The 12,157-nt window shown below is 42.7% G+C and overlaps 1 protein-coding gene across 7 annotated transcripts in view; it reads left to right on the plus strand.

The window, feature by feature from the left end:
• LRRC49 (leucine rich repeat containing 49) overlaps positions 1 to 12,157 on the plus strand; it is a 138,346-nt gene that overhangs the window by 104,394 nt on the left and 21,795 nt on the right. For 6 of the 7 annotated variants that reach the window (XR_002087059.2, XM_019477609.2, XM_006268804.4 and 3 more), the window contains one exon: positions 7,956 to 8,193. The exons of the other annotated variant lie outside the window; for it this stretch is intronic. Coding sequence is in view for 5 of the 6 variants with exons in the window: in XM_019477609.2 (XP_019333154.1) it covers positions 7,956 to 8,193 (238 nt within the window). In the remaining variant the exon portion in view is untranslated. The remainder of the gene's footprint in view (positions 1 to 7,955; positions 8,194 to 12,157) is intronic. 7 annotated transcript variants of the gene reach the window in all.

The raw sequence follows: 12,157 nt of genomic DNA on the forward strand, positions 1-12,157 counted from the left end.
ACTGATGCTCAGGAGAAAACTGAACTCCTGAATGACTACTTTGCTTTGGTATTTCACCCAACTAAGGGGAAAATCATACTAGATAAGGTTCAGAATGGGCATGGTGGGAATGACTGCCTTCCTACCATTGATGTTGAGCTGGTATGTGATCAGTTAGAAAAATTAGACACTTATAAGTTAGCAGGACCGAATGAACTTCACCTGAGAGTGCTGAAGAAGCTGGCCGAAGTTATTGCAGGACCTCTGGTGAAACTCTTCCAAAACTCGTGGCTCTTGAGGAAGGTCCCTGAAGACTAGAAGAGGGCCAATGTTGTGCCCATCTTCAAAAAGGGAAGGAGAAAGGACCTGGGCAAGTATAGGCCAGTTAGCCTAACTTCTATCCCAGGGAAAATCCTGGAAAAATTCATCAAAGAGTCTATGTGCAATATGCTTGCAGAAGGTAGGATTCTGAACGACTGTCAGCATGGCTTTGTTGCAGGCAGGTCTTGTTTTACCAATCTCATCTCCTTCTATGACTAGGTAACTTGCCACCTGGATAAGAAAGAGGAGGTCGACATTGTATACCTAGACTTCCAAAGGCCTTTGGTCTGGTATCCCTTGATGTTCTCACAGGCAAATTGGAGAATTGTGGGCTTAACTGCTTGACAGTTAGGTGGGTAGGAAGCTGACTACGGGGTAGGACCCAGAGACTTCTAATGAATGGATCTATGTTGTCCTGGAGAGAACTGGCTAGGGTTGTCCCTCAGGGGTCTGTTCTTGCTCCAGTACTTTTTAACATCTTTATCAATGATTTGGATGTGGCGGTGAAGAGCTCACTAGCCAAGTTCGTGGATGACACCAAGTTATGGGGGAGCGTGGTCACGCTTGAAAATAGACTGCGGATACAGGCAGACCTAGATAGGCTGGCACGTTGAGTAGATTGGAACCAGATGAAGTTCAACATTGAGAAGTGTAAAGTGCTCTATCTGGGGATGAACAATCCCTAACATACTTACAGGCTCTGGTGTGCATCTACCAATGCGTCTGAAGCAAACCCAAGGAAGTGATTTTTCTGCTTTACTCAGCGTTGGTGAGGTCACCTGACTCCAGTTGTCTTTTCTGCCTAGTGCAGGGGGGCTGGACCCGATGATCTTGCAAGGTCCCTTCCAGCCCCTTCCAGTCTATGAATCTATGAAGCACTCTCTGATTTCTTAAAGTCTTTTAAAGTGTTTTAAGAGAGGAAGGCCAGTTTTATCACTATATCATTACTCATATCATTCATAATCACGTATGAAGATGAGGAGAAGAATCATGTCTCAGCAGGTAAATCAGATCTTTTTCTCATCTCCTAGCAGTCTGTAATTGATACACAAAGTTCATATTTAATATTAATTATAAGTTCTGAGAACTATATAGGACCTGTTTAGGAAAGAATAGACCTCCAGTCATTATGTTGCTTGTATATTAATCCTGGCATTTTGTGCAAAGGTTGAAAAGGAAGTGAAAGATCTGAGAAAAAGAGAGGGGTAAGAGAATAATTCAACAACAACAACAACGATGATGATAATAATGCTACTCAAACCCCAAGATAAGATCATATGCAGAGGAAATTAATTGATAAAGGGAGAAGTAAAGCTTAGAGGAAGGCAGATTCTGGGAAGTAAAATATCTTGAAGACAAAAGAAAGTTTTTAAAAAAAAGGGGGGAGTTGTAAAAAAAAAAAAAAAAAAAAAAAAAAAAAAAAAACCCAACCAAAACCCCCCCTAAAACGCTTGTACAAAAAACCCCATATCTAGATCCATTCCACGGTAGGTATACATCTCTCTGTCTTGACAGAACAGGAGGGGTATGACCTCCAGCCTAGAAAGCATAAGCCTGGGGGGTGGGCCCTAGCTGTAAAGAAATTTCTATGATTATGCTAGTGCCACATGGCCTGGCATGACAACTAAGCCTGGGGGTCACCCAAGGTCAGGAGAAACAGCCAAGATCTGAGGGACGTGTGCAGAGACTTAAAATACGGAAGCCAGGGGCCAAAAATATCTGAATGGAGAACCAAGTCAGAGATCCAGTGGGTAGGCAGAGCATTGGGTCAGGAGATGAGCCGGGTCAAGTATGCAGGAGATCAAACCAAAGAGTTGGGTAAGTGATCCAAACAGTCAGGCCAAACTCAGGGTCCCTGGGCAAGCCAGGCTGGATATTCAGAGAATCTGTTGGAGAGCCAGGAGAGGCATGAGCCAAGGGTAAAGCAGGCTATGTCCAAGGTTGAGCCTTGTCGCCCAGACGCTTCTTCCAGGTCAGAGGTTTATATTGGAAGGGGTGATGCGTCAGCTGACTCTAGCTGGCAGCTGGTGGCAGGGATTGGGTGCGTGGCCAGGCCTAGCTGGAAGGTTCTGGCCACCTGTGTCTATTCCAGCGCTCTGCCGAGGAGGTGGCAGGCTGGGATGAGCAGCCACACCAGGTAGGCTGAGGCCCAAGTCCAAGGCCATGGCCTAACGATTCCCTTGCATTAAATTTATCTTACCTGTGAACAGAAAGTTAACTATGAAATGCATACTTGTAAACAAGTCAGGTGCCACACAAAGGAAAAGAAGGGAAAACGAAGAAGAATAAGCAGGGAAAACATTTTGGATGGATATCAGTTCCAGGCAGTGGGGAATTTCCAGGGATTGGTAAAACATCAGTTGTACCACACTTAGAATCAGATGAAAGTGAGATGGGACAGCAGAATCCATGTGACTCTTGAGGAGAGAGAAATGACAGTAACCATCCTCATGTAGCTAAAACACATCTTGAGGATGAGTATGAACATGACCCATGTTCTGTTGAGAATTGTTCTCTCAAGTGAAGGGCTTATCAAACAAGATAATGCTGACAGGGGTGTGCTTCATAAGTGGGTGATAAAAATCCTTCCAGAAGGGAGGCTAAAGAAAAAGTGTTTCCCTTTGCATTCTCTCCTATACACTTTCTAACTGAGAACAAATTCAATGCATTTGGATGGCAGTGACGGAGCATGCTGTTTATTGGATTGTATGTCAAATTTTCCCTCATGATCCAGCTACATTAGGTATTTTCCAACCTTGGGCACCCCAGGTGAATGGACCACAGGTCACAGCTGGCTCTATGTACACATAGAACATGCTATATGAAATGGATGGAGACCAGAAGATTGATGCAATAAAACCACCCACTACTTACATTTTAGAATTTCTTTCATTTGCAAATTTTTTCTCAAGTATTTTAGATGGTGGGTTTTTTTGGGTTTTTTTTTTGTTTTTTGGAGACCAAACATTATCTTTTTGTGAGAAGTTGCAAGTATTAAATCCAATGGCATTTTTTGGATATTTATTGTTAGTCAAGTATGGTCACATTTTAGGAGAACACGTTGACCATGTAGAAAAGGCACAGGAACATCAGAGGACTCAAGGTGGTACTACTTATCACCTTGGAGCCAGAATGATTTGATTCAGGAAAGTGAAGGGCAGGTGAAGAAAACTATTCTTCATGAAGTTAGGCAGAAGATAGTGCAAGGTGGCACTTTATAGACTGACCTGGTTCATAGGCATGAGGTTTTATAGGCAAGAACCTACTTTGTCAGATGCTGAGGTTAGAGAAGCCAAATATTTTCAGTAATGTCTAATACCAGATGGCTTGCACAAAGAACAAACAACACTGTTGATCAGATGTATTCATCACACAGCTGCTGATAACTTTTCGGTTCAAGGATTTTTGTGCTTCAGATACTTTACTAAGAAGACACATGCAAGAAAATAGCTGAGAATATTCACAACTCCATACATAAACATGGATTAGATTTTAAGCTCTTTGATTACAAGCATAAAGATAACAGTATGGCAGGAAAATATTCTGGAGCTCAGGTGGTACTTCTTGACAAGAATCCCCAAACATTTTTATCACCATATCACAGGTTGAACTCCATTGGTGCCAATTCAGCTGAGTCTTCAACTGATTATATTACATTCTTTGGGTCTCTTCAGTTATTGTATGATATTGTGAGCACAAGCAAGGGGAAATTTTGAAGAACACTATTCCAGATTCAGTCCATTCTATGTTTAATAGTTGGGCTGCACGTGTTGATTGTATCTGCTGTTTTGTCAAGATTTTGAAAGGCTTACAAGTAGCATTGAATGAGTTAGATTACTTGAGCCTGACTGCCAAAATCAGAAGCAAGATTGCTGGACTAATAAAATGTGTCAGAATTTAAATGTGTTCTACTTACTTCAGTTTAGCTGAAAACTTCAATTCCCATCAGACTTGTCCTGCAGCTCAGAGATGCGACACTGATGTTAAAAAAGGCAACATAAAGTGTCGTTTCATTGAACTGGCACAAGTGAGAGAGATTTATGATGAGCATCTGCATGTTGCCACAAATTTGGCATTGATGTTCCAGGGTCAAAACCTCTTTCTAAAAGGATGCAGTGATACAAATAATCAAGACAGCCCTGACGATGTAAAGCACCAACTTAAGGACAGTATTTCCTTTCCTATCATGGACTCTGTCACAGGCAACTTAAAAATAATTTTGCTGTAATGGTATGTATCTGTCAAAAATTTGAATTTTGATCTTTTCTCGATAAGGATGATGCTCATCTCAATGACTTTCTAATCTGTGTTCTACTGAAGTTATCACCGGTGATGAGAAAGATAAAGTAATAGTCTTCAAATGTATTTACAAAGACTTTATTGCCCCCAAATAATATTACCATTTCATTTATTAAATTACCTGTATGAAGTCTCTCTGCAAAAACTTCTCCCCAACCTTATTGTTGCACAATTTTTGCTGCATACCGGTCTCTGTGGCCAGTGCATAAAGATCATTTACTGTGCTCAAATGTGTCAAGAACTAGTGCTGTACAACAATGGATCAGTCAAGGTTGAGGGCAAAGCATCTCTTACAATTGAACATGTCCTTACAATATTTATCACTTTTTGCTAAAATTGTTGACTGATTTGCTGGAAAAAGTTGAACATTTTAAAATATATGGAATATTCTTTTATATTTGTCAGATATCTTGACTGCATTTGCATTTTTCCTTTTCACAATGTGACTGACAGTGCCGTCTTTGCTTATATTTAGCATATATATTTCTAACTTTTGTATTTATCATCTCTTTGCTTATATTTATGAGTTTTGAATTCATAAGTTTTGAAATAAATTTCTGGAGATCATACTTCTGCTTTATTTACATTACTTGCAATTATTATTTTACTCATTTTAATCTCTATTAAGAAAGAAAATTCTCATAATGTTGGGGGGACCCTCTCAAGTCTGGGGACCTAGTGCAATTTGTATCACTGTTCCTCTCATACGCTCTCCTCATGCTTCCATATTTTTCATTGTTACTGTTACTCATGTCAGCTAGGCTAATGCTAACATGAGCCTGATCACCTCTGTAAGTCTTCTATGTAGGCTTAAGAAGGGATTGCTTTTTTAAAAAGTTTTCAGTGTTTCAGTCCTCTTTTTCCATTTCTAAACTTCCTGTACTTCCTGTACATTTCTAACACATTTTAATGCTCTCTCCCTTTACAAGACAACAGATTATTTCAGAATGAATCAGTGACAGTTTTTTTGTTTTGGTTTTTTTGCCCTTTAATATGCTTCTGAATCACTGTCTTTATGATAAACTACAGTAGTTGGCTTGGAACATCCATGTCTTCAGTGAGCTGTTTCTCTAAAAGTTATTTCTAATGTTCTTTACTGACATAGAATAGTCAAAGGTGAAACTGCACTTGTGTGTCTGTATACCCCTCTACACATGCAGGTAAATGTGCAATGGGATCTAATGCATGATTCACACAATCACGCCTCCTGCTAATGCCACACATGCATGGCAAGAGACAAGATTGTGGGACTGCACATCAGATCCTATTGCACCTTATTGCTGATGTAGGGAGCCTGTACGAAGCAAGCTCTAGTGACTGGGAGCCCCCTCAGCTGAGAGGCATCCAACTGTGGAGACACCCCACATACCCCTGTGGCTGGGTGTTGCACCAAGAGGCACATTGTGGAGACCCAGCCTCTGTAGCTATGGGACCCTGGGTCCTAGCATCTGTGGGGTTCTTCCAGGCCCCAGAGTCCGTAGCTGCTAGCGCTGATTGTTCCCAGCTGTTACAGGACTTGGGACTTGCAGCCTATGGTTATTGGGAGACCCTGCTAAATGCAATTTTAAAGCTTAATAGCAACCAGCTAAAATGTTAGTACACATTTTGAGTCTAACTTTTATAGCTGGTTGGAGCCTTTTATGGCATGATTGCTACTTTGCATGTGTATCTGGTCTCAAGGTAACTGTGCAGTTAACCATTACACTGGTTCCCTGCATGGCTTCCACAAGTGATGAATGTATGTACATGCCACTCCTGAGAGCAGTGAACTGCTGCATGGATCTGCTACTCGTCTAGGTCGAGGTGGCTTAAAGTAAGTTGCCTGCAGTTAAACCAGGTGCAGCAAGTGCTTGTTCACACTCCAGAAGTGTAATGTAATTATCCTTGAAGATAATTCAGTATGCATAACCAAATGATACACTAAGCCATAGTTATGAATTAATATAGGGTTGTCCAAATGGTAGCCTGCTGGGCTTCTCCCATTGCTTTCCAGCCGCTGTCCCTGTGGTCTCTGGGCTCCTCCTACCTCATCCAGCTTCCATTTTTAACCCCTTCCTTGTGGTTAGGGTGGTGCCAGGCTGCAGCGCCCAGGGAGCCCATGGTTCAGGAGGCCCAGAGTCTCTGTGTAGCAGGAGGGGCACCTACTTACGGACATGTGAGGAATCTGGTGGGGAGAAGTGCTGCAGGCACAAGTGTGTGGTTGGGGGGGCATATGTTCGGTGCAGGCATGTGATTTGTGGGGGGCTGGAGGGAGGGACATGCAGCCAGTGCTGGTGTCTGGCCATGGGGCTTGTAGCCAGCACATGTGTGTAGCTGGGGAGAAGGGGGAAAAGTGTGCATGTGCACAGGCATGTGGCCAGGAGGGCGTGCAGCACTGAGCTGCTCAGAAGTTGGACAGCCCTGTCTTAAATCATGAGTTGGTATTGTGTTAGACAAAATACATGCTGAATGAGCTTTAAGTAGTAAATGAGGCAGCCTGTAACAACATCCACTATTGTCCTTATTTCTTTGGTTTTATAATCTCTGTGTTTTGGTCTTGAAATGATAGTTGATCCTGCAAACTCTTATTCACATGAGTAACCTGTAGGGGAGCAATCTCATGAGTGAATTTATCATATTGAATAACCTTTGCAGGGCAGAATTTTATTTCCTGAATAAACTTAAAGGTTTGATTTTAGAAGTCTACAATAACACAATTCTAATATTATAAAAGCCTAAGTCTATATGTCTGTCCGTCTGTCCATAATACTTTATTCGCACTCTGATTGGCTGACAGAAACAGCCAATCAGAGTGTTCCAAGTGTGAGGGAGCACTGCCATAATTCCAAAGCCACATAGAGGACTGGACAGAGGGTGGGCCAGCACTACTGGCCTCGGCTCCCTCACCTTGTTCCCTCCAAGCAGCGCCAAGGACCAGACGGGGCTGGAAGAGCCAGGACCAGCAGCACTGGCCGTGGCTCCCCCATCCTGCTCCCTGCAAGAGGCAGAACAGCGGCAACATGGGGCATTAGGTGGTGGCACTCCATCTCAGCCCCCCCCTCCCCCCCCCCCAATCATTCTTGATGGGCAGTTGGCTAGTAATCAAATATCTCCTTGAATTTCAAAGAACGTGCTTAGTTTGCTTGCAGTATTTTAGGTGCCTACCTTGAGATATATATCTATGGCCTTTTTGAGAGGTCATCAAATATTGAAGATACTGATTAAAGTGAGGAGCTTTCAGTGTATAGGTTTCTCATTTGAGTATCAAAATTACTCAAATTAATTCATTTGATGAATTGCAGGACTGACACTTACTTTAGTCAAATATATCTAAAGGTTTTTATTTTAAATGATATGTGTGCTATCTTCTCTGCTAGGTCTCTCGATTCAATACTGAGCAATGCTGTACAAGGCCTATCTGTCCTAGATTGTCACCTAGTTGAAGTGGAGGGCGACACTCTTTACTTGTATGGTTCTGGAGCTCTGGACTGCCTAGATCGAAATTGGAGTGTTCAAACAGCTGGAGCTGTCACCACAATCTCCTTTATATTTATAGAATTTGATGAACTTGTTCATGTGTTAACTAAATTGAAGATCAAATTTCCTAATTTTCTGGTAAGAAGTTTCCTTAGATTTCAGTGCTCTGAATTATTACAGAATATATGGCTGTTCTTTGTTTATACTTTTTTCAGTGAAGTTACCATCTTCATTTTTCAGGCTTGTCATTTATATGTATAAAACTGTGATGTGAACAACCACTGGGTTTTGACTGTATTGTGCTATAGCCTGATGAGGCTTCTTTGACCAAGACCCAGTTTTCAAAGGGAAGTGATAGAAATTATTTCTGATACAAGAAACAAATTAACTACTTATACACTTATAAAAATAGATGTATAACAATGGTATATTGTTAAACCATAATTTCCATGTATCGGAAAGTATTCCTTTCTGTAGCAAAGCCAAGATATGAGAAGTGGGAAGAGTTTACAAGAAGTAACGGTTAAAGAAAAACCTCTATGGAGTTTTATAGTTCTTGCTCAAGCAAAATAACGTAAATATACAAGTCTGGCCACATGTCCTCTTAATGACTTAGAGCTGTAAGCTCAAAACAAATTGTATAAAATTATCCACTAAGCATCTCCCCCGAAACGTACTGTATTTACTTGAATATAAGATTAGTTTTTTCCCCCAATCAGCATGGGGAAAAAACATCCCTCCTCTTATCTTTGCATACAGAAAAACCTCATTAAATACATTGTCTTTCATTTTAAACTGCTTCCAGAAACAGCATATGCTCAGTCATGAAAACCAACTATGAAATTGATTAAATGTAGCCAATGTTGAGCATGCCTGTAAAACACATGGCCCATATTGGGTAAACATACAGATGGGAACCTACCACAACACTAGATTAATGCAGCCCATCTGACTAAGATGTATGCTGAAGCACACGCAGGTCTATGAAGTGGCAGGTGGGGCCAAGTCTCAACATGAGTGAAAGTACCTTCCTGGCTGTGGGTGAGTTCAGGGACCTGTTGTTCCCGGGGATCTCTGTCTCCCGTGAGGGGATAAGGATCCATGGGGTGGAGTTCAACCCTGAGTTGAGCAGAAGGAAGGCCTGGGAAAAGACGGAGGCCTAGGCAAAACAGATTTTTGGGTCTGTGGCATGTGCACCACCTCTCCATGCAGGGGGTGCATGGTATTCATGAAGGCAGTGTTGCTGCCAATGTTTCTGTACACCACACTGGTCTACTCTCTGCCGAAGTATGTCACCCACAGAATCCAGAGATATTCTGCCTTCTTCTGAGGATCCAGATGGGAGAAGATGGTGAGGAAGACTCTGTACAAGACAAAGTGGGCCAGAGGCAGGTGAATTCCAGACATCCTTCCAGACATCCCAGGCAATGTATGTGAGCAAGATTTGCAAGCTGGTGACTGGAGCAGAGTCCCAAACAGCCTGCTTCATCAGGTACTTTGCAGGGCACCTCCTGAGGCTGTGGACCATGCATATTAACCTTGTTAATTCCCTTGCATAGATTTCAAATTAACAAGCATCTGTAGTTCTACAAGGTAATAGACAAGTTCTGGAGCATGTACAACCTACACAAAGAAACCCCGGTGACCATGTCTAACCACAAGAAGATGCAGGAGGCAGTAAGTGCCAGAGACAGACTGTCGACTGTGGAGTTGCTTCCCAGTGATGGTTGTCAGGCCATGTGGGAGTGTATCTTTCACAAGGGCCTATGAAAGATCACAGAGACCTGAACTGGCAGCCCACTGAGCATTCCTAGTGTGGATGCTGAGGCACAGAGAGGGGCAGAGATGTCAGCCCAACTGCTCCAGGGAAACCTGCCAAAGGAGAGCAGAGACTATCAACCACCTCCTATGAGGCTGTCCGTATGCCAAGGAGGTGTGGAAGAAGGTATACTGGGTGGTGACAGGGGTCAGGCTGATGACAAGAAACAGTGTTGTACAGGCACCTGACCAAACACCAGGGGACACTGACAGCCTACTTTGACCAGTTCATCTCCTGTGTCAGAAGTTCCCTGCAGAAGACCAGGAACCTCCTGATATACAGGAACATGGAGTTCTCAGTCAAGGACTGTGGAAAAACTGGGACTGAGCAAGCTACAGTCATACTACCAGAAAATGGAAGGAGAGGGCAGAGAAGAGGTGGTCAACATTGTCTGGAAAAGAGACCACTGGTACAAGTTTTTCAAAGATTCCCTCCCCCCCCCCCCCCCCTCGCCCCGGAAGAAAGCAGCAACAAAGACTAAGAAAGCGAATTGACGGGGTCAAGTGACAGTGATGACAAAGAGAGCAACAGAGACAATGAAACTAACGGTGACAGTACCCGTGACTTATATGAGCTAACAGCAAAAAGACTAGCAACCATAGGTAGAAACAAAGTGACAGTGCAAATATAACTGAAAGAAATGTGGACAGGTGTGTGGGAGCGTGTGTGCATGGGTGTGACTACTATAATGGGTGTACAGGAATGAGTCTTGTAATGGGTGTATGTTTTTGAAACTGTTTAGGGTCTTGAAGACTGGCAAACTTAATGGTATCTATCTATCTAAATACTTTTGCAAAAATGTATGGTAGTACAGATTGAGCAGCAGCCCCCCTCAATGTTGACTCTTTTCAAAGACATGGTGAGCCACTACATTGCATAAATTTCAACTTCCTCTTCACTCCCATATTTGACCTGCATCTTTCTTTCCTTTTTCCAGTGGTTCCTTGTTTTTCACTAGCCTTAAATGTCTGGGAAACATTACCAAACTGAGGAAATACCAGGTTTCGTTGAATCAATCCTAAAACCGCTTGTCACCCACAGAGCAAGTTTTGTATAAGACACTACAGACTTTCTACGGAAACTTAAAAACATAGACCACCTTCCCAGCAACACACTCCTAGCCACCATGGACGTTACCAGCCTATATACCAACATTCCACATCAGGATGGCATCCAAGCCTACCTTACATATCTACAGGAACAAGGTTATAACCCAGAATACAGACCCAAAGATATTACTGAGCTTATACACTTCATCCTCACACACAACAATTTCACTTTTAATAATCAAGACTTCCTCCAGATGATGGGAACAGCTATGGGCACTACAATGGCCTACAGTATGCCAACCTTTTTATGAGCCACCTGGAAGAAGACTTCCTCAAGAACTGCACCATCAAGCCCTTGCTGTACTTACGATACATCGATGACATCTTCATCATTTGGACTGAGAACCTGCAATCTCTGATTGAGTTCCACCAGAAATTCAACAGTCACCATCCCTCCATCCAACTTTCTTTAGAATACTCCAGCACCAACATCCCCTTTTTAGACACAATGATCAGTATCCAGAAGGGTAAAATACAGACCACAGTATACAAGAAAACCACAGACCAACATACATATCTGCACATAACCAGCAATCACCCGAAACACACCAAAAAAGCTGTGATATACAGCCAAGCCCTCAGATATCATCGCATTTGTACTGAAGAGAACACCTGGGATCGCCACCTCACCAATCTTAAAAAAGGCTTTCACCTAGCAAGGACACTCCTCCAGAGAGGTAGCTCAAACGTTTGAAAGAGCCACCTGGATACCACGTGAAGAACTGCTGCAGTACAGAAGAAAAACACCCACAAATCACACACCGCTGGTTATGACGTATCACCCATCCCTTGAACCTGTACAGAAAATCCTCAAAAAATTGCAACCCATATTAGAAAGAGACCCTATTCTTAAAAAGATCTTCCCAGAGCCACCCATCCTAGCCTTTAAGCAAGCACTGAACCTCGCCAACCTCATCACCAGAAGCAAACTTCCTCAAGCCCAGAACGCACCAAAAGGATCCAGACTGTGCCAGGACAAGAAATGCAAAACCTGCCAACACATCTCTACCACCCCCACAATTACTACACCCCACAACAGAGCCATCAGCATCCCAGGATCTTACAGCTGCACCTCCAGAAATGTAATATACTTCATCCAATGCACCAAATGCCCTGATGGAAGATATGTAGGAGAGACCAAACAACATCTGCGCACCAGAATGAATGCACACCG

The sequence above is a fragment of the Alligator mississippiensis genome, chromosome 11, assembly GCF_030867095.1.
Source record: "Alligator mississippiensis isolate rAllMis1 chromosome 11, rAllMis1, whole genome shotgun sequence".
Lineage (NCBI taxonomy): Eukaryota > Metazoa > Chordata > Crocodylia > Alligatoridae > Alligator > Alligator mississippiensis.